At 59.9% G+C, this 21,070-nt stretch overlaps 2 protein-coding genes across 8 annotated transcripts; one reads left to right on the top strand and one right to left on the bottom strand.

The window, feature by feature from the left end:
• Positions 1-953: 953 nt before the first annotated feature.
• Positions 954-7,952, bottom strand: CCDC102A (coiled-coil domain containing 102A). Of its 5 annotated transcripts, XM_064459079.1 has the most exons (11): positions 7,862-7,942; positions 6,473-6,727; positions 5,495-6,086; positions 4,459-4,497; positions 4,026-4,228; positions 3,802-3,910; positions 3,433-3,549; positions 3,137-3,346; positions 2,701-2,871; positions 2,511-2,632; positions 954-1,449 (listed from the first exon to the last, which is right to left on the bottom strand). In XM_064459079.1, exons 3-11 carry the CDS (start codon positions 6,026-6,028, stop codon positions 1,323-1,325), a joined length of 1,632 nt encoding a protein of 543 aa, XP_064315149.1. In that variant the 5' UTR covers positions 6,029-6,086; positions 6,473-6,727; positions 7,862-7,942; the 3' UTR covers positions 954-1,322. The 5 variants fall into 5 exon arrangements, with proteins under 5 accessions (XP_064315149.1, XP_064315147.1, XP_064315150.1 ...); XM_064459077.1 differs by lacking the exon at positions 6,473-6,727 and having other exon boundaries at positions 7,862-7,952; XM_064459080.1 differs by lacking the exon at positions 6,473-6,727 and having other exon boundaries at positions 2,511-2,614; positions 7,862-7,952.
• A 3,882-nt stretch (positions 7,953-11,834) lies between these two features.
• On the top strand, positions 11,835-19,489 carry ADGRG5 (adhesion G protein-coupled receptor G5). 3 transcript variants are annotated; one of them, XM_064459074.1, is made up of 14 exons: positions 11,835-11,919; positions 13,061-13,148; positions 13,288-13,372; positions 13,482-13,608; positions 14,584-14,718; positions 14,869-14,985; positions 15,167-15,209; positions 15,364-15,470; positions 15,832-15,950; positions 16,088-16,353; positions 16,440-16,539; positions 17,032-17,294; positions 17,386-17,526; positions 18,494-19,489. In XM_064459074.1, the coding sequence occupies exons 2-14, from the start codon at positions 13,070-13,072 to the stop codon at positions 18,661-18,663; spliced, it is 1,752 nt and encodes a 583-aa protein (XP_064315144.1). In that variant the 5' UTR covers positions 11,835-11,919; positions 13,061-13,069; the 3' UTR covers positions 18,664-19,489. The 3 variants fall into 3 exon arrangements, with proteins under 3 accessions (XP_064315144.1, XP_064315146.1, XP_064315145.1); XM_064459076.1 differs by having other exon boundaries at positions 17,433-17,526; positions 18,494-18,589; XM_064459075.1 differs by having other exon boundaries at positions 17,433-18,606.
• Positions 19,490-21,070: the final 1,581 nt, after the last annotated feature.

The raw sequence follows: 21,070 nt of genomic DNA, 5'->3' as shown, positions 1-21,070 counted from the left end.
CAGGCGGCGGCTCCGGCGTCCGGCTCCGCGTCCCTGCGAGCCCTGGAACCGCGCGGTCCCTCCCGCCCCGGCCCCGCCCCGCCCCCGCCTCCGCCTCTCCAGGGCCCGTCCCCGGTCCCCCCACGCCGAGCTGCCTCCTCCGTCCCTCCGGGACCGGCCTTGCCCGTCCCAGCCCAGCCAGAGCCACAACCGGCCGTCCTGGAATAGGCTTTCTACCTGCACATCATTAGGCTTCAGAGTGAACACCCAGCACCAACTGGCGGGCAGTGGCACCCTCTTGCTGAGCTGCCATCCCTAGGCTCAGGCAGACATCCCTTCCTCCCTGCCCCCCCTTCTGTGCCCCCCAAAACTCTGCTCTTTGGGCCTCCCCAAACTACCTGCAGGCATCACCACCCCCGCAGCCTTGTTGAGCCATAAAAAATGAATTATTGCAAATAAAAGGACATTACAAAAACCCCATGAGCAGTAAAAAGCTGTGCTTTTAACCAATCAATTAAAAGGCAGAGCAAGGGGATTAGCTCACTGAATATTAATTTTTAATAAGGTTGTGTCTGAGCTCCTCCGAAGCCCCACTCAGCACCTCTCTGTGGGCTGGCCATGGGGGCTGGGCTGCAGAGGCCTGGGCTGGGGGCTCAGCACCCAGAGGCAAGCACCCACAGGTGTGTACATCTGACTGCCTGGCCACAGCCCTGCAGATGCAGGCACCTCTATGGCCATGATACACTCCCCAGCCCCTGCTTCTCACTTCACAGGCACAGGGATGGGCTTTACCCATGAGCTGGACTTGTCCCCAGACGTGGAGATGGCGATGGCAGCAGGGCAACAAGAGCAGCCACACGTCCAGCCTCAATTGCGGCTTGCAGAGAACACCGTGTCTCCCCGATGCTGTTCTCCCTCCCACCCACTACATCCTCACTCCTGCGTGGTGACAAAGCAGCAGCCCAAGCCACCACCAGAGGCTGGGCCCCTCTGGGCTCTGTATTTATAATTAAAAAAATCATATACAAATACATACATATATATATATCTATAAAAATGTGGGCAGCAGAGCGTGACTAGCTGCAGGGGTCAGTGCCCCTCTCTGCCCTGTGCTTCCTCCTCCTGGGCTGCTCAGTGATACTGGCTTGGGTGGCCACATCTGTGTCCCAGGAAATGCTGGTGGCCGAGGTGCATCGGATACCGTCTGAGAGGCAGTGGGCTTGGAGCATCCCTGGGCAAGTTCATTCCTGCCGCTCCATGTCTCAGTTTCCCCATCTATACGAGGGTCACTGCAAGGCCGGGCCATGCGATGTCCCCGCAGCGGTGGCACCTGGCCCTGGGCTCTAGGGCACTTGGATCTGCAAGTCCTCATCCTCATCGGGGTCGCTGGTGCCATCCCCAGCATCATCAGGGCCGAAGCGGGCGCTGCGCATCTTGCCGAAGAGCGGGGTGCTCTGCTGCCGCCGCAGCCTGCCAAGGAAGAGCTTCCAGGGTGGGGGGCAGCGGGGCACAGCCCCTGGAGAATGCCAAAGCTGAGCCCATCCTCCCGCACCCCTGCAGCATGGCTGCACCCCAGTGGGACTCCGCTTCTGCAGCTCCTACCAAGCTCCTGGTGCAGGATCAGCACCCCCATCCTCAGGCCAACCCTCCAGTGCAGGACCAGGGAGCCCCTGATGATGCTTGGCACAAGCATGGCACCAGCTAAAAATCTCCAGAGCTGGACACTGCCACTCCAGGCATCTCAGACCCAGATAAGAGTGCAGAGCGGGGAGGAGTCGTCCCCAAAAACAGGAATCTCCCCCCCCAAAATCCAAGAGTCCCCCATTCCTGGACCCTGCGGTGGTTTTAGCTCATCACTTCCCCTTATCTAAAAATCCAATGAAAATTTATTAAGCAAATTTGAAATCAAAAGGCCCAGGACCTGGTCAGATCTGACCAGTTTGCTGTGTTTTAGTGGAAAGGATGCATTATTTAAGGGTGGGCACGTGGGGAGGCTGGAGGGGGGGACGATGAAGCCTCCATTATTCCTCCATGATTTAAGGAAGATGTCCCAATAAAATAAAGGAAGATCATAAACACAACCTCCCCAGCACCTCCCGGAGACGCAGCATTGATCTTTCACAGCCATTTCAGCTCTTAACTGCTGGAGAGGCGAAGCAAGGCCAGGGTGTTTTTAAGTGCAATAAAACCCATCTCCTGCCTCTCCAAACTGGCATGGCATGCTTGGAGCCTGCCCCAGCCCTGGGTACCAGCGGATGAAACCCCAGGCAGTGTGAAACTGGGCTGTACTGGTCTGTGGGCAGCCTTGTGCTTGTTTAACTGGGAGATGAATGCCATCCAGCTTGCAGCAAGGTGAAGGCTGGTCCAAGGATGGCTGCACACCCTCCAAGAATGTTGGAGGCACTTTGGCCACACTTAGCCTGGGGTTCAACTAGGGAGATGTTGTTTGAGGGAAGGTGGCAAGAACACCACCACCCCACTCCTGGGTCTCTTGCTGGTCCCCACCATGGCCCCCCCGGTCCCCTGCTCACCGGGACTGCAGATGCTCCAGCTGCACCTGGAAGCTCTCGCTTTGCTCTGTCTGCTCGTCCAGCGACCGCTGCAGCTTTCGTGTCTGGTTGTGGGCCTCATCCAGCTGCAGGATGGGATGGGGCTGTCGGCAGCTACAGAGGGAGCAGAGCTGCCCACCCTGACCCCCGCCACCAGCACGAGCCTCCCCACCTCGTCCTCGGCTTGAGCCAGCTCCTTCTTCAGCTCCTCCACCCTCAGGCGCAGCTTCTTCACTTCGCCCTCATGTTGTTCCACGCGGCGGTTGGCATGGGCCAGCTCAGCCATCTTCTCCTGGTACTGCTTCTTCAGCTTGGCGTGGATATGCTTCAGGTCAGCCAGCTCCTGCAGTAGGCATGGGGTGGGGGAGCTGAACAGGTGAAAGCCACCCTACTGCTGAGTGCCCCCTTGTCCCTCCCCAGGGACCTCTCCCACCACCCCACCCCATGATGGAGCTGATGGAGCAAGTACAGGGTCACCACCATCCCCTAGACGAAGGATGGTGGCAGAGTTCGGGCTTGAGGAGGTCCTAGGGCATGCTAAGCCACTGCTGAAGTGACAGGGTCACCCAGGGATGGGGTAGCAGGGGACAGGACCACACCCATGGCACCTTGTTCTTCTCAAAGAGCTCAGCCTGGATGGTTTTGAGGTCCGCGTCCAGGGCGCTGGCCGTCTGGCGCCGCTTGCGAGCCAGCACCTCCTCCAGGTCCTCGATCTGCGCCCGCAGCTTCTTGTTTTCCCGCTCCAGGTTGAGCTTCTCTGTCTCCAGTCGCTCCCGCCGGCCCCACTCGGCCGCGTTCTCCGCCTGCAGCCGCTCCATCTGGGATAGGGATGTGGGGTGGCTGGGTGGCAGAGGGACCCCGCCTCACCACTCCCTTCGCCCCCCACACTGGGGTTTGGCCTCACCTCCACACGCAGTTCGGCCAGTTTCTTGTCCATGCTGGAGCGAGCACCCAGCTCATCCTCCAAGTCCTCGGAGATGCGCCCCAGCTCATCCTGGTGGATCTCCTTCAGAATGTTGAGCTGTGGGGGGGACACAGCACCCAAGGCAGGCAGCGAGCACCCACCTTGCACCACCTGAGCCCTGCCTGCACCCATCCACCCAACCTCTGCAGTCAGACCAACCTGCTCAATAGCACCGATTAAGACCCTTAATGAGCACCCTGGAGTTGGGGAGGTGGCTGTGGGTCACCACGTCCAACCATCAGGATGTGCCACCCACTGGGGGACAGGCTACCCCCTGGGGCACCCCTGTTCCCCAGGGACCTTGCTCACCTGCTTCATCACCTCCTGCTTGTTCTTGTTGAGCTCCTCATACTTGATCTTCCACTGGCTGAGCTCGCCCTCCAGCTTCTCAATGTTCTTGCTGAGTGCCAGCTTGTCCCTGGGGAGAGGCAATGCTGGTGACAGCCAGCAGGACCCCATGGGATGTCCCATCCTGGTGGCGACCAGGCTGGGTGTGGCTGGCACCCTGCAAGGATGACACCCCAAGCACTCACTCCCGCTCCTTGAGCAGCACTTTTTGGGACTCATCCAGCCTCAGCTTCAGGGCGGTGACTTTGGTGGCATCCTCCTCCATGACACTGACGTCCTCCCAGAGGAGGCGGCTCCGTTCCTGGCGGGCAAAGGAGGCCCGGGGGCCCCGCTGCTCCCAGCTCTCATCCTGCTTGCTTGTCAAGATATTTTCCATCAGCTCCAGCTCCTGCAGCGCCATGGGTGGCCCAGCGTAGCGGACAGGGAGTCACTCATGGGTGAGGGGACAGCCCTGGCTTTCCCCCATAACCAAGAGCACCCCTCCCTCCAGTCCTCAGGGACCCGAGGCTGATGGAGAGGGACCCGTCCTCCCAGGGGAGCTCCCATACACCATTGTGCTCTGCTGCTGACTCCCCGCCTTACTGGAAATTTGGGATAACACCAATTTATTACACCAACCTCGCCGCGACTGCCACGCAGGCGATCCTCCACCAGACTCTGTGAAGCGCGCAATAAATGAGCTGCAGGGGTTTTCTGGGGATGGGACATCTCTGGGGACCAAGTGGGGAGCCCATGGGGGATGCTCAGATCAGGCTCAGATTTGCCGCTCGGCAGCCGTGCTGTCAGGTGGACTGAACTGGCACGGTGCGGCACCCCGAGCAGTGACTTCTGCATCGTGACAGAGCCAATGGCAGCAGAGAGGGGATGGCCAGAAGCACTAGGAGCATCCCTGGGGTGGCTCTGGTGTCCCCTCCTTCCTCCTCCTCCTCCTTCTTTCAGCACAGACCTCTGCCAGAAGCCTGTATGGACACCCTGGCATTTGAGATATTCCTGGGAGATGCTACCGGCAATGACGAAGCCACCAACCCCTGTACCGGCACACCAACTTTTGACTAATGCCTCCAAAGGGGAAGCCCTGAGAAAGGGACCAGAGTCAGTGCCAAGGTGATCTCGCTGCATGGGGCTATGGGTGTTCTGGATCCCACCATGACACTGCTCTGAGAGGGGTCTGACCCCCACAACACTGTTCCAAGAGGGGTCTGACCCCATGATACTACTCCAAGAGGGGCCTGCCCCCACCCCGCTGGTCTGAGAGGGGTCTGAGTCCAAAATCCTGCTCCATGGTCTGACCCCATGACACTACTCTGACAGGGGTCTGACCCCCAAGGCTGCTCTGAGGGATCTGACTTTATCATGCTGCTCCGAGAGGGGTCTCAGGCCAAAATGTTGCTCCAAGAAGGGACTGTCCCTGCACCCCCAATTGCTCCAAAAGGGGTCTGACCCCATGACACTGCTGAGAGGGGTCTGTCCCCCCGTGCTGCTAAAAGAGGGGTCTGCACCCCCCATCACCCACCTTTGCCGGGCAGGGAGTGACCCTGCAGGCACCTGCAGGCAGTGGTGGTTTGGGGGCACAGGCGGGCAGCTTCTAGGGGTGAGGAGCCCCCCCCCAGCACCCTGCCAGCCCTGCCCCCCCGGGCAGCCCCCCCCCCCTCACCTTGGCTTTTTGGGGTGCCTCAGCCCCCACATCCCGCACTGGCTCATGCTCAGGGTCAGCCTCTCCCTCCACCCCGTCAGCGTCGGGTGGGCTGCTGGCGGTGGGCCGGCCATGGAGCCGTGCCGGCGGGTGGGCGGGTGGTGGGCGCTCCTCCAGCCGGTCGCGGTCGCGGCGCAGACCAGCCAGCTCCTTGGTGAGGGCCTCCAGGCGATGCCGCAGCTGCCGCACCTCCTCGCGGGCCCGGTTGCGCTCGGCCCGCACCTTGCTCCATTTCTCCCGCCAGTTAGCCGTGCAGTCTGACCACCATCGCATTGTCTTCTCCATCTGGGCCGCCCGCGCCCGCGCCTCCTCCAGCTCCCGCAGCCGCAGCTCCTCCCGCCCTTCCCAGTCCCCTTCCAGCAATGCTGGGGGGGGACCGGGCGAGGGTGTCCCACTGGGGGGGGATGGGGAGGGCTCGGGGGCCAGCAGGGCCAGCAGTGAGCCCCCTGGCAGTGGCGGGGAGCCGGCCAGGCGCGAGGCCCCACTTTGGCTCATGGCAGGTCTCCCCTAGGGCATGGCCATCACCATCGGAGCAGCACCTCCGCCCAGGGACCTGCAGGAGAGAGGAGGGGTCAGGGGATCCTGGGGGGCTGCAGGAGGTGGCTGGATGGGCCTGGAGGGAAGGGGGGGCACAGCCACTGGTTTTGGGGATGACACACAGAGCAATGAGGTCCCTGGCATGCGGCCTGGTCAGGTCCCTGGCAAGGACTCTGGTGATGTCCCCAGCTGGGTCCCTAATGATGTCCCCAGCAAGGTCGCTGGTGATGACCCCAACAAGGAGCCAAGTGATGGCCCCAGCCAGGTCCCCAACGAAGACTGCAGTGAGGTCCCCAGCAAGGACCCTGGCAGGGTCCCTGCTGAGGACCCTGGCAAGGTCCCCAAGGAAGATTCTGGCGAGGTCCCAGTGAGGATTGTAGCCCACTGCCCAGCCACTGGCACCTTGTTCCACCTTGGCACTGCAGCAGGCACCAGGCTGGCCCAGGGCACCTCTGTCAGCACACTGGAGGCAGCAACGTCTACATGTCATCCACATGAGGTCATCTGGATGATGTCATCTGCAGGCCTCCAAGACCATCCCTGGTGCTGTGCTGGGAGGACCCAGCTGCACCCCAACAGCTCCAGCAAGGGTTAAAGCCTGGATCCAGCGCCAGCAAGGCAGGAACAGTTCCGGAAGAAGAGCCGGAGCTGCCGAACCTGCGTGGCAGCAGGATGTGTGCCGAGGCAGCCGGCAGACACGCTCTCTGGTGACCCCGCAACAAAGGGCCAGCGCTGACCGCCTACGTCCCAGCACAGACCTCACATCCCGGCTGCGCCAGGCGGGTAAACCACCCCAGGAAACCTTAATGGGAGGCTGCTGTGCGCCCTAATGGGATAAGTACAGAGTCTGCCCGCAGCCAGCCCACAGTGCCCCGGCAGGTTTTTGGGACGGTGCAGCCCGGACCCGCAGCCAAATCCGGCCACGCTGTGAGAGCCAGTGCCGGTGCAGCCGACAGCAATTATGTGCTTTGCACGGGGAAAAAATTAATTTCTCTGATGATATTTGCTGAAGCGGTGAAGTTTTGGTGAAACTTAGAGGTGAGCCCTGGCCTGCACTCTCCTGCTGCCTGCATGGGCTTCTGCCCTGGGGAGGAAACCCAGGTCCCGGCAGGATCTGGCACTGGCAGACCCCAGCTGCTGTTCAGTGCCCACGGGAGCGTGGGCACCCGTACAATGCCCGTGGGAGCGTGCATGGAGCACGGGCCCCCGTGCAACGCCCGCGGGCCCCCATGCAATGCTCGCGGGAGCACCAGCACCCCTGCAGCGCCCACAGGAGCATCGGCACCCGTGCGACACCCACGGGCTGCAATCCCGGATCACGGGTGTCCCTGGAACTCCCACGAAGAGCACACGTGGCACACCAGCACCCCTGCAGCGCCCGTGGATCGCGGTACCCCACGAGCGCGCGCCCACACCCCCTCCGCCCCGTCCCGGGCTCCGGGCGGGGGCGGAACCGCCCGCCCCCCGCGTCTCCCCATTGGCCGCAGGCGCTGCCACTCCGCCGCCGGCGGTGACGCGCCCTGGCCCGCGGGACCCGCCGCATTCCTGCGCGCCCGCCCGGCCCCGCCCCGCCCGGTACGGCCGGTACCGCCTGGCTCGGCCCGGCCCGGCCCGGCCCGGCCGGGCTTGGCTGGGCTCGGCTCGGCCCGGTACCGCCCGGCCCGGCCCGGCGCGGCTGCCCATCCCCCCGCCCCGCCCCCGCGAAAGTTTCCCGCAAGTTTCCCGTCGCGCCGGTGCCGCCGTTTCCGCGTCCCGCCCGCCGGCCCGGCCCTCCCCACCCCGCTCCCTCACCGGTGTCAGCGCGGCGGCGGTGCGGGGAGCCCGCGCGGGCCGGGGCGCTGCCGGGCGAGTCTCCTCCTCCTCCCCCTCCTCCTCCTCCTCCCCCTCCCCCCGCCGCTCCCGCCCCCCGCCCGCGCCCGAGGGGGCCGGTCCCGCTGCCCGAGCCCAGCCTGAGGCCGCCGGTGCGTGCCTTGCCTCCGTGGGGGATTCCACTCTGCTTTGGGCGCGGGGGAGAGGGGTTTGCGGTGTGTCCGTGGCTTGCACGCGTGGGTTTCCGAGCGGTTATGCTCGTGCGGGCCTCACGTCGGTGTTTGCACGTGGGAGACCGTGCACGGTGATGCACACACGTGTTGCACGTGCATGCACGGTGGCGTGCTTGCATACGCGTGTAGGTGGGTGTTTGCCCACGGGGAAGCTCGCTCGAGGGTGTTTCTGCATGCGTTTTTACGTGCAGGTGGGTTGCACGCAAGTGACTGCACCAAGGGGCACGTGCACAGAGATGCCTGCACGCAAACCTGCCGCAAGTGCTGGCACAAAGCTGTACACCGGCGTGCTTGTGCCCAAGTGTGTTGCCTGCAAGTGTTTGCATGCGAGAGGTTGCACAACACTGGTTGCGGTTGCATCTGGTTGCGGTTGCTCACGGGTGCTTGCAGACATGCACAGGACTGTGTTTGCACAAGTGTAGCGCATAGAGGGGCTTGCACAGGCACATGCGTACATGTGGGCACATTCACAACAAACCAGGAGGCTTTTGTGCCTGCTGGCACATGGGTATTTGCACATGGATGTGCCTGCATACATATGTTGCATGCAAGGGTGTGCATGTGAGAGGCTGAATGTTGCTGTTTGCAAGGGGTTGTCGTTGCTCACGGGTGCTTGCAGACATGCACAGGAACAAGCTTGCTTGCGGGTGTTTGCCTACGAGTGTGGTGCATAGACCCACATTGCACAGATGCCTGCACACATGGGCATGCTCACACACATTTGCATGGGTAGTTGCACGCAGTGGTGCTGGCCCACAAGTGTGATGCACATGGGGATGCGGCTGCCAGACTTCAGGCTTGGCCCCCGGCTTCTCCACAGCCTGGTCCCCTTCGGGGTTTGAATGCTCCTGCAGCTGCTGGCGGCGTGGCTGCAGTGCCGGGAGGCCTGCGCTGGCTGCCGGAGCAAGCCTGAACACTCTCCCTGCAGGATTGGCATCTCTCTGCTACAAATTCATGAGTCAGACGCTGGGGCCTGGGAGGGGACCTGGGCAAGGGGGGAGACGGGACACGACAACCCCACTAGGGGATCCCCACGGATCAGCGTGTCCGGGACAGCCACACAAGCACTGCCCCTGCATCCCGGTGCTGGCTCTGTCACGCTCCCGACTAAGCAGCAAAGCCCCAAACTACCATTTCCCCCCAATATTTTTCCCTTTACTGGATGCTTTTCAGCCAAAATATTGGGAAATACAAGCAGCCAAGAGGATTTGTTTCCCACGCGATGGGGAAATGATGCCACAGGACACTGACACCCTTTTCTCCCCCAGCATCAAGCAAAGCAGAGAAAAATTAATTAAAGCAAAACAGCAAATGCCTGTGCATGTTCTTTCCAAGCCGGGTATTTTTCCACTGGAAACAACCCCAAAAAGCTGGAGGTGGGAGCTGCTTTGCTCTCCCACCCCCCTATCCCTGTGTTTTGCGCTGGGTAGGCCCAAACCGGCAGCTTTGCTTGCAGCCGGTAAAGCAATTTTGCAGGCGGTTTGGCCAGAACTGCTGGTGCGTGCTATCATGTTGAGGTTTTAACCCACTCATGGCATTAAAACCGGGCTTTGAAAGCCAGCAAAGTTTTTTCCAAGTGTTTCTTTACTGTTTGCTTGGACATGAGCATCTCGGTGACACCAGCAGGTTCAAGGATGTATTCCTTCACCCAGGGCATGTCACCTAAGGACGTGGACAGTGACTCATCTCTGTGGTCCGTGGACCATCCTCCTGGCACCTTCCTCCTCCAGTTCTGGGTTTCCAGCCTGGCCTAGGGTGCCTGGCCATACCCGCAGACCCCCCTGAATCCATCCCCAAAGGGCTCCCATCTTCGGGGTGCGTCAGGCAGAGGCAGGTCATTGCCCTGTGCTGTGAGATGAGACCTGGAGACTCACTGCATGAATGGCTGCAGGCACTGGGCAAGCACAGGGCGGCATCGCAGCCCCATGGTGGGCACCAGTGTGGCTGAGGTGTCCCCCCGACCCTGCGCCTCTGCATGTGACCACATCCCTCCAGCTGGAACCAGCAGCCCCTGGAGCACAAGGTGAAGCCTTTTGGGGCAAAGCTCTCCAGCCTCTCCTCCCCCAGTTTGTACATATAACCAGGATTACCCTGTCCCAGGTGGAGAATCTGGCACTTGCTCTTGATAATTTTCATATGACTGGTGATTGCTCAGCTCTCTATATTGCCCAAATCTCTCTATAAGGCCCCCCTAGCCTCAAAGGAGTTCACAGCTCCTCCTAGCTTAGTATTGTCGGCAAACTTACTTAAAGTACATTTGAATCCTGCAACCAGATCATTTATAAAAACATTAAAGAGTTCTGGACCTAAAACTGAGCCCTGGGGTACCCTCCCCGGTGCCTGGCCGCCAGCCTGGTGTGCCCCCATTTACTGTAACTCTTTGAGCCTGACCCATCAGCCCATTGCTTGCCCAGCATGTTACGGACTTGTCTAGCTATGTGCTGGACATTTTGTCCAGAAGGATATTGGGAGAGACAGTATCAAAAGCTTCGCTAAAATCCTGAAACACCACATTACTGACTTCCCTTGCCCAACTCGATGGGTGACTGTGTTGTAAAAGGAAACGCAGTTGGTTATGGAGGACTTTCCCCTCATGAACTCATGCTGGCTGTGATCAATGACTGCGTTGTCTCTCAAGTGCTTTTCAGTAACTCCCAGAACAACCTTCTGCATAATTTTACTAGCACTGAAGTGAGACTGATAGGTCTGTAATTACCAGGGCCTTTCTTCTTACTCTTCTTGAAAATGGGGGCAACATTTGCCAGCTCCCAGTCAACTGGGACCTCTCCAGACACCGAAGACTGTTGAAAAATAATGGAGAGAGGTCCCATGATGACATTGGCTAGCTCTTTCCATACCCTACGATAAATCCCATGGGGCTCCATAGCCTTATGTGCATCAAGCTGGAGCAGCAAGTTTCGAACACGTTCAGGTTTGGCTGGGAGTTTATCATCCCCCAGTCACAGTCTTCCAGTCCAGGCTCCAGGGATCCCAGGGCCCACCATCAGTGTTGAAGACAGAGGCGAAGAAGGCATTAAACATCTCTGCTTTGTCTGTGTCCCTACTTGTGAGGAAACCGACCTCATCACGCAATGGACCAATGTTACCCCTGATCCTCCTTTTGCTATTTACATATTTTAAAAAGCCTGTTTGTTGTCCTTCACAGTGCTGGCCAGCTTGAACACTAATTGAGCTTTGGCTACACCAATTTCCTTCCTACAGCGGTGAAGAGCACTGCTGTAGTCCTCCCACATTGCCTGGCCTTGCTCCCAATGTCTGTACGCTTTCTGTTTCCACCTGAGTCCTAGCAGCAGATCCCTGCTCAGCCACACTGGCCTTCTGCTCCGCTGGCTTGACTTCCCCCTGTGCTGTGTCAATGCTCTGCTTGGAGCCTGGCTCCTGACCCAGTGGCACTGCTGCGGTGTCAGTGCTGCTGCAGTGGCTGGCTGGGTTCCTCAGCATGGGAGAGCAGGGGTTGCTGGTGAGCTGGTGGTGGGGAGAAGCTCATTAGAGGCAGAAGGTTAATTACATCAGACATGCCCAGGGAGCGGGTTGTCTTTGGGCCACACTGAATTGCAGCCGTCTGCCGTCTCCTTGGGGTTTGGCAGTGCCACGGAAGTTCCCCCCTGCCCCAGTCCCTCACTAGGCTGCAAAATAGGAAAAGGAAATTTAAAAGCTCTCTTGATTAGTCTGCTTATCTGCATATGAACAGTTCCTTTTCCGCAGCCCCAACCACAACCGAGGTAGATCCGGAGCAGCCGACTCCACAGTGGTGGTGCCGACAAGGAGAGCTGCTCCCTGCCCAAGGTAGGGGCTTTGCCAGAGCTAAGTGGGGATGCAGGGGACCAGCATGGTGCTGTGGGTTCGCCAGGGGGGCAAGCTGCTCCCCACAAAAACAAAACCCACCTGAAGTAACAGCTGCACCCTGCCATTTCCGGGGGGCACAGCGAGGAAATGATGCTCTCTCCAGCTTGGCGGCAGCAGCAGGGATGGTGTTTGGCATTGCCAGGCTGCACTGGGCGGCAGGGGAGGTCAGGGCAAGCACCTTTGCTGGGTGCCCCAGGGATCCAAGGGTTATGTCGGTGAGAAGGAAAAGGGTTATTTATTGCAAAACTTCCTAAAGGAGATGTGATGGCTGTCCCTCACTGGGGGTCAGAGGGCAGTCTGTGCCGGCAGTTGCCCAACACGCCACCCACTGTGCTGCTGCCCCTGCCCTGGGAGGCTCTGGCTCTGCTCACCATCACCAGCCTCAGTGCCTTGAAGCATCAATCCTATTGCTGCATCCACAGTAAAAACCATTTGTACATCAAGGTTGCACCCCGGCACTGCTGAACTTGCAGCCTCTCTCCCTATCTGCTTTCAGTGCCAGCAGTGTTACCGCAGCAGGCATAGCTGTGAGCAGCACTGGGTGCTGCGTTGCAAATCTTGCTGCTAGCTGCCTTCCCCCTGACCCTGCACTGGGGACGCTTTCTCCTCCCCAGCTTGGTGCTTGGCTGCTGCCGGCAAGCCCTGGCATGGTGGCAGAGCGTGCTGGCGTCCCTTCTGTCTTGCAGGCTGCTTGCTGGGGATTTGCAGCCATGGGCTGGGATGGCAGCGGGTCTGAGTCCCTGTTGTGGTGTTGGTGAAGCAGAAGCCTTCCCCCTGCAGTTTTACAACCTTAATGGTAAAATGGATGCGAAGGACATCCTGCACTCTGGTTGCTGTGGCAAGCACCCTCTTCCTCACCCAGCACTCACATCTGCTGCCAGTGCAGCTGCTTGGTGCTTCTGGGCTGGGGCTTTGCTGCTGCGATGTGGGGTGCTTCAGTGGGGCTTGGCTGCTGGGAGTTGGGGGGATCCTCCAGGATCCCATCTTTGTCCTGCACCCAGCACTTGGGAAAGGGCTGAGGTCCTGGGGGACGTGTGTGAGGGGTTCGGGGAGCTGCCCAGGTCCTGGGTGTCTTTTTCAGGAGAGGACCATGGCGATGTGTACCCCACTGCTCATCACCCTTGTCCTTGTCCATCACCTTGTCACCACCTCCATCCTGCGGGCTCAAGGTAGGGAGGTCTCCCTCTTCCATCCCAGTGTTAGACTGGGTGTTTTCCGGGCTGTTCAGGGCTCCGCAGGCTGGGGCAGGAAAGGGAGTGGGGCAGGGTGCTGTATGCCAAGGCTCAGCTCCCAAAATGGCTCTGTCAGTGCTGGAGGAGACGGAGAGCGAGTGGGATGCCCTGGAGAAGGAGCTGCAGCAGGGCTGCAGCAGCACCCTCCGCAGCAGGGAGAGGTGAGCACTGGCTCCTGCCCCACTATCCCTCAGACCTCCCACATCCGCCCCAGACCCACCCAGGGGCTGAATCCTGCTGCACCCTGCCCTAAACACCCTCCCTGTGCAGGTTAAATCAGCTGGAAGAGAAGCTGGCCCACCACGAGAAATACAACTTCACGGGCAGCATGATCGAGACCTACGTGTTCAAGTTCATGACTGAGCACTTCAGAGGGTTAAACCTCAGCAGTAGGATGGTTGGTCCCCCCAAGACTGCGGGGCTATTCCCAGGGGATGCTGGTACCCCCCTGGCCCCCTCCATCCCTCCACCCCTGGTGGGAGGTACCAGGGGGATGCTAGGGTGGCTGACGCTTGCCCACACTGGATTTTCATCATCCTCCAAGGATGCTTTATGCTACCAAAACCTCCTGAGACGCAGCTCTGCCAGGGTGCAGCAGGCAGCTGGGGCTGCAGGTCCCCAGCACCACTGCTGGAATAAATCCAGGGGCTTCTAAAGCCAGGGATGCCTTGCAGCCGAGAGCCAGGATTTCCATCCTGAAGCTCTTCTGATTTACAAAAAGGGAAGCCCTGGCCCTCACCTCCCTGCAGTGGTAAAGGGAGAGGGAAACCACAGTGGGGACCATGCAGGGTGACTTCCCTGTCCCAGAGCAAGGGGGTCACGCAGCAGCACCGTGGCATTTCGCCCGGCCACAGGGCTGCCCTGCCATGAAGGTCCAACCGCTCCAGCCTGAGGTTCCTTCCTACAGGACTAGGCAGATTTTGCAGGCAGGGGTACCTGCCTGCCAGCCGGGACCCCCAGCTCAGGACCTGGGAGCAGAGACCATCTCAGCGAGCCTACCAAGATGTGAAATCCCACTGGGAAAGCATCCCGGTGCGATGCTTCTGCCCCATGCTTGTCCCATGGCAGGGCTGGCAGGACAGGTGTGCCCACCCATAGGTGACAGGACCCCCCCACCTACAGCCCTCGCATGAGCTGTAGGTTGGAAGGGCTCTGGTGTCGAGACAGGAGTGGCTGCCATATCCGCATGTCCGCAGGCACCATGGTGGAGCTGGAGCTGCTGCTGGGGCTGGGGGATGCCATTGGGCCACGCCAGTAACTGGGATGGCTGTGCCGGGGGCGGGGGGTCAGCCAGGACAGCACCCTGAACACCCCACTAACCTATCTGAGCACAGGCTGGTGAAACCCATCTCTCCCCCGCCTGCTGGCACAGGATGGGAAGCCAGGTGGCGCCAGGAGGCTCAGACACGCCATGAAGTTCCCGGCGGAGCTCGTGGAGGGTGTCCAGATGCGGGGGATGGAGCAGGAGCTCATCTGCATCTATATCCACAGCCCCTGCATCTTCCAGGTGAGCCACAGCTCCTGGCACAGACCCCCTGAGCATCCTTGGCCAGCAGCATGCCTGCCCTGTCACCCATCCCTCGCTGAGATGCTCGGGGGGTGGGTGGGATGTCCTGGGGGCCCAGGGCTTTCCCCACAGGCACCCTGACTCTTGCAGGATGCCCACAACAGCTCCGTGCTGAACAACAATGTGCTGGGAGCCTTCCTGCAGAGTGGGCACGTGGCTGGACTCAGCCACCCTGTGGAGATCCAGTTCTGGCATGACATGGTGCTGGTGAGCAGGGCTTCACCCAAGGCATGAGCCTGGGTGGGGTGGCGGTCCCCAGCACAAGCGTTTCCCCTGGAGCTGGGGAAAGAAAAATTGTCCTCTCTCTGCACTGGGACTAGAAGGTTTCTGGGGTCCCTGGGGAGTGGAAAGAGACCCCAGCTCTCCTCCTCTGTCCCCTTTCTACCAGGATGCCTCCAATGCCACCTGCGTCTTCTGGCAGCCTGGAGCTGGTAAGTGTGGCTGCGGCCAGGATGGGGGCAATGCCAGCTCAGTGCCACCCCGAAGGCATCACCTGTCTGCCTCCTGGGCAGCCCTGGCAAGGTTTGATGTCCCCTCGATGTGCCCTGGCCACCGTGTCACCCTCTGATGGCAACTTCCTGGCAGGTGCGGGCAGCACAGGCAGCTGGAGCAGGAAGGGCTGCGAGACCATTCACAGGGAGGGCACCGTTATCTGCCACTGCGACCACCTCACCTACTTCGCTGTCCTGCTGGTCCACAGCCCTTCCTCCTCCTTCCCCCTTCCCTCTTCCCCCTTCAATCTTTCCTTCTTCCTTCTTTCTTTCTCCTACTCCCATGCTCCTTCCTCCTTCCCTCCTTTCCTCCTTTCCTCCTTCTGTCTTCCTCTTTTCCTTTTCTTCCTTCTCCCCTCCATCCTTCTTCCTCCTTCCTGGAGGTGTGGGTGTAGGTGGGTGTGGGAGTACAGGTTGTATGCGGGGGTAAAGGGTGTATGTGGGGGGTGTGGGGTGTCCGGCAGGAGAGGGTGGCCGGGGGGTGGTTTTGCAAGGGGCTCCCTCTTTTCCCAGCGGGCAGGTGCTGCCGCAGGACCTGCCCCAGCTCACCCTCTCCCTCCAGCTCCCGTCGAGCACCCTGAGCCGAGCCCAGCTGGCATCGCTCACTTACATCAGCACCATCGGCTGCTCTCTGTCGGCTGCTGCCACCATCTGCACCCTCCTGCTCTGCTGCTTCTCCAGGTAAAGCAATGCCATGCCATGCCGTGCCATGCCATGCATGCCATGCTGGGCTGTGCCATGCCATGCTTCACCATGCCATGCCACACCATGCCATATGGCAGGCACCCACCAAGACCCCCTGCCCTCCCTTCTTGCAGGCAGCGGCTGAGGGACAACACGACCAGGATCCACATGCACCTCCTAGCCACGCTGCTCCTGCTCAACTGCAGCTTCCTGCTGAGCACACTGCTGGCCACCAGCACCGAGGGGCTCTGCCGGGTCACTGCTGCACTGCTGCACATCGGCCTTCTCTGCGCCCTGGCATGGATGGCTGCTGAGGCCTTCCACCTCCTCCTCCTCATCATCAAGGTCTACAATGTCTACATCCAGCACTACCTCCTCAAGCTCTGCCTTTTCGCTTGGGGTGAGTGGGCACCCGCCCAGCCCTGCCAGCCTGTGCCCGCCTGTGGCCCTGGCATGGCTCCACACAGCCTGTCCCTGGGTCCGCAGGTCTGCCCACACTGGTTGTGGTGGCTGTTTTAGTCTTCAAGAGCGATACATATGGGTACCACACCATCAGCATCTCTGAAGACAACAGGAATGCGACTATGTGAGTGAAGGGGGCTGCCAGCTCCCCAGGCACCCTGGGCACACCAGGCACCCCATGGACCCCGGGCACCCCTGGCACACCATATGCCCCAGGCACAACAGGCACAGCATGGATGCCAGGCACAGCATGCACCCTGGGCATGCCAGGCACCCTAGACACACCAGGCACCCTGGGCACTCCAAGCACACCTTGGGCACACCAGGCACTCTGGACACCCTGGGCACCCTGGGCACATGGGGTACACTGAGCACCCTGGGCATGCCATGCAGCCTGGACACCCTGGGCACCCCAGGCACACAGGGCTGACCCAGGGCTGGGCCCAGCAGGAGCCAGCCATAGCTCTGCTGGGTGCCACTTTTTGGTGAGCCCAGCTTTGCTGGCTGCCTGCCTCCATCTCACTGCATGTGGGGGCACCCACTGCCATGCACCTCCTGCACCCAGCTCCTTCTCCAGGGAGCTGGCCCTTGTCACCAAGAGTGTCCCCTCCACCAGGTGCTGGCTCACCAGCCTTCCGGCCCACTACGCCACCCTCTGCTACGCTGGCCTCATCCTGCTGTTCAACACGGTGGTGCTGGGGAGGGTGGTGATGATACTCCAGAGGATTGGGCGGCAGAAGGGTCAGGCGAGGAAGGACTGGGTGACTGTGCTGGGGCTCACCTGCCTGCTGGGCACCACCTGGGGCCTGGCCTTCTTCAGCTTTGACGTCTTCCTCATCCCCCAGCTCTACCTCTTCACCATCCTCAACTCTCTGCAAGGTCAGTGGGGAGCACTGGGGGGATTTGGGGGGGATCAGCACCCCATGGGTTGGGAGCAGTGGGGTCCTCATCACCTTCCTGCTCCTCACAGGAGTTTGGTGCACCCATGGCAGTGACCATGTTGCCACCCACCCACAGGTCTCTTTGTCTGCCTCTGGTACATCACTGTGCACTGCCGGAGCAAGCCGGGCTCCATCAGCAACACCTCCAGATAACATGCCCCAGTGCCAGGGTGAGGGGCTGTGAGGGGAGCTTGGGGGCTGCTCCCCAAGGATGTGGTGTGGTAGTATGCCCCTGGGCTCAACAGCCAGTGCTGTTGGTGCTGCAGGTTTCTTCGGGGGAAGCATTTGGGCTGCAAAGCTGGATTTCTGGGTGGTGGAAGCTGTCTGCTGCTGGAGGGCTGCAGCTTGGGACCCTGCAGGTGCTGCACTCCCCTGGGGACTGTGGCTGCCCCCATGCCAGCCCAGGACAGCCCTTCTGGCTCACAGCCTCTCCGTTAGTAGCCAACACTGACTTCTTCTGCTAAAGGTGGACACTTATTAAAAGAGCCATTCAATTGCCCATGCAGGTCTCCTCCACCACCGGAGGAGTGTGGTGGCTCGCTGCCACCTCGTCACCCCAGCCCCACGGCAGGCAGAGCCGGCAGAGCCGGCAGCCACACTCTGCTTTGTCATTAGTGAAGGTCCCACTAGATGGCACAAGGATTTTGAAGATGGTCCCAACTCTGGACTGTGCATGCAGCAGGGCCAGCCAGCAGCAGCGCGGGCCTCTGGTGGTGGTGGTTAGCAGTGCTGGTTAGCAGTGCTTGTAAGCGGTGCAGAGGAGCCCCCTTGACAGCTGGGAGGGGTCATCTGAGCCCCCTTGGGGAGCTGCCACTGGATCATCTCACATGGGACAGGCGGAAGTGGGATCTCCCCAGCTACATCCCCCAAACCCATGTGGTCCAGCACAGCTATGGGCTTGTGAGCATGGCTGTAGGGCTATGGCACCCCCAAACCCTCCCTGACCTGGGGTTTTCACTACCAAAAGCCCTCCTGCTTGCCCCAAAGCCAGCATGGGGACGGAGGCCACCTGCAGCTCCAGGTCGGTGGGCAAACAGGTGAGCAGGGCTTCTGCTTGGCATTGGGTGGACGAGCCAGGGCAGAAGAGAGGGTGAGTAAGTGAACCTATAACTCAGCTTTCCTCTTGCTCTCACTTAGGAAGGCAGACCCCAAACAGCTCTTCCATGCGACCGAGTGCTTTATTGGGGTTTAAGCAGTCCAGCCTGCAGGAAATAAACAGCAAGGACAAATTACAGGGACTAAAATCATCAGATGGAGGTGGCAAGTCAGCCCTGAGACCCCAGTGCATCCCTGTATACCAGGCTTAACCTGGAACTGCACCCACAGTTTTGCCTTTCCTGGTGCCTGTGATTTTGGAGCTGGGCATCTCGCACTGCCTGCTGGGACGCAGAGCAGCATCACACTGCAGTGAAGCTCGCATGGCCACAAATCTGTCTGTGGTGGTAGAGGGGTTCCCATCGTCCCCATGCTTGTAGCTTGTGGGGTATATCAGTGAGGTGCCATTTGCTGATGCTGCCTGTTTCTTGTCTGGTGGCAGGGGACTGGGCATCACTGGGCAACCTCATGGGGTGACACGCTGCCCTTCTCTGCCTTCCCGTGCTGCTCTGCCAATCAGCGTTTCCCTTTCTGACTCCTTCCCAGAGCCTGGTATTGGGCAGAGAAGGAAGCTGCTAGCTCTTGTTCTTTGTTCTGTGCACAAAGGGCAGCCAGCACCGCCGAGATTCTATCCCTCCCACTGGTGGCCAGGACAAAAGCTCACCCTGCTGGGGCCATGTGCCCCCCGCACCCGCTTTCCAGCACGCCAGGCACAATGGTGCCCCAGGCTCATTGGCGCACTCCTGCCTCGTGGTGATGAGCTGTGCATGTCTCACCACTCCAGCAGCTGACTTCAGCTATTAAATAAGTGTGGGGGTTTGGTGAGGTGCCAAGCACCCAACTTGTCCCCATGAGCCCTACCATGGGAGAGTCACATCCTGACTGTGGTGGCTCCATCCCCCTGGTTACTCTCAGGATGTGCTTTTTGTGCCCCTTCCTTCCCATCTTGAGATTCCAGGGCTTGCAGTGTGAGTCATGCCAGCTGCCAGTACCTGCATATGCACCAACACTGGCACATGAATAAACCTTGTTCTGGTATCCAGTGGTGCTTGGAAAACAATTGCTTGGTGATTGCCTCTGGTGGTCCCTGGGGAGCTGAGCCCGTTGCTGGCAACCAGGGGCAGAAAAGGCACTTTTCCCACACCATCTTTCCAGGAGTGGGGTCAAAATACTCCCCAAGGTCCCCTGGAAGACCAGGTGGGCTCCCATCTCCTACCACCCCCAGTGCCCCCCTAGCACTGGGGCCAGCTTGCCCCAGCCCCAGGGCACCAAGGGCAGGAGAAGGGGCAGCTGGCTCATCTAACCTCCCCAAGGAGAAATAATCTCATTTACCTTCCCCTGTGCTTTATCAGGCAGGAGGCCCAGTGCTGGGCTACTGGAGGAGGTTGTGCCATCCTTTTTTTCCCCGAGGAAAGGCAGCTCGGCATCACCATGGTGCCCTCAGGCTCCGGTGCCAGCCCTAGCCCCAGGGGGAAAGCTCTGGAAATATTGCAAGTCCTCCAAATTTTTGGGAAACAAGCAGCCAGGGAAGACGCCAGATCAATTTGGGAATTGGTGGTGGGGGCGTGGCAGACCTCAGCTCTGGTTTGGGATCCAACCTTGGCTGCAGGAGAGCAGACAAGGTGGTTTCCCACATGCAGTGGGAGCATCCTCACCCACTGCTTGTGCAAATACCCCCGGGGACCAATTTCCCCCCAGACTTCCTTGATATCATTGCATGATTATTTACAAAGCCAAGCCTAAACAAATAAGTCAGGTTTATTGTGTTCTCTACAGTTGGGTTTTACAGCCCTTGCACCTGGTGCATTGCTGTTATTGTTGCTGCCCAAGGGAGAAACCCTGATGTGGGATGGGAGGGATTCTCCTCCCCATTTGATGTATTTTCGGAAGCAAGTCTGAGGGAGGTGGAGCAGCAGTGATGGGGGAGCGGGAGCACCCACAGCTGCTCAAGGCAGCTGCCAAGCTTCCTTGGACTCCCCTGCAATCACCATCCTCCAAGATTCCCAAAGCTGCCCTGGCATCATTCACTGGATTTGGATGGGGAACCTCCGCGCATCCCCTTCTACCAGTACTCATTTGCTTCATCATCCTCATCCTCACCCTCCTCCTCTACCCACCAGGGCTGTGCTGAGCCCCACTCGTGGTTGCACCTCCCCTGGGAGCACCATGATCTCCCACAGGGCTTTTAGGGGGGTCTCAGCTCCCTGGGCTGGGGTGCCGTCACTCGCCATCTCACCCTCAGCTTTGGGGCCGGGGCACCTCTGCCCATACTTGCCTCTCCTTGGCTGGCAGCAGCCCAGCAGGACGCGCCCTTGGCTGCTGGATCCTGCCTGAACCATGGCTGTGCCACTGCACTCCCCCGGCACGTTCCCGCTCGCCCACTGCCAGCACTGGGGCCTTGAGGAGCCTTTAGGATCTTTTAGGGCTTTTAGGATCTTTCAGGGCTTTTTGGAACTATTAGGGCTTTAGGAATGCTTAGGGCTTTTAATAACTCTTAGGGCTTTCGGACCTTTTAGGGCTTTTAGGGTTTTTAGTATCTTTCAGGGCTTTTAGGAGCTTTCAGAGTTTTGAGGAGCTTTCAGGGTTTTTAGGAACTTTTACAACTTTGAGGAATTTGAG

This window comes from Phalacrocorax carbo, chromosome 8, assembly GCF_963921805.1.
Source record: "Phalacrocorax carbo chromosome 8, bPhaCar2.1, whole genome shotgun sequence".
NCBI classification, from domain to species: domain Eukaryota; kingdom Metazoa; phylum Chordata; class Aves; order Suliformes; family Phalacrocoracidae; genus Phalacrocorax; species Phalacrocorax carbo.
This window is presented reverse-complemented; position numbering and strand designations above follow the sequence as displayed.

Coding starts and splice junctions, on each gene's coding strand:
- CCDC102A (XM_064459077.1), bottom strand. CDS start 6,028: ATGAGCCAAAGTGGGGCCTCGCGCCTGGCCGGCTCCCCGCCACTGCCA. Junction 4,498..5,494: donor AGGCACCCCAAAAAGCCAAG/GTGAGGGGGGGG, acceptor CGCGCTTCACAG/AGTCTGGTGGAGGATCGCCT. Junction 4,229..4,458: donor TGCGTGGCAGTCGCGGCGAG/GTTGGTGTAATA, acceptor ATGGCGCTGCAG/GAGCTGGAGCTGATGGAAAA.
- ADGRG5 (XM_064459074.1), top strand. CDS start 13,070: ATGGCGATGTGTACCCCACTGCTCATCACCCTTGTCCTTGTCCATCAC. Junction 15,951..16,087: donor CTGCTCTGCTGCTTCTCCAG/GTAAAGCAATGC, acceptor CCCTTCTTGCAG/GCAGCGGCTGAGGGACAACA. Junction 16,354..16,439: donor GCTCTGCCTTTTCGCTTGGG/GTGAGTGGGCAC, acceptor CTGGGTCCGCAG/GTCTGCCCACACTGGTTGTG.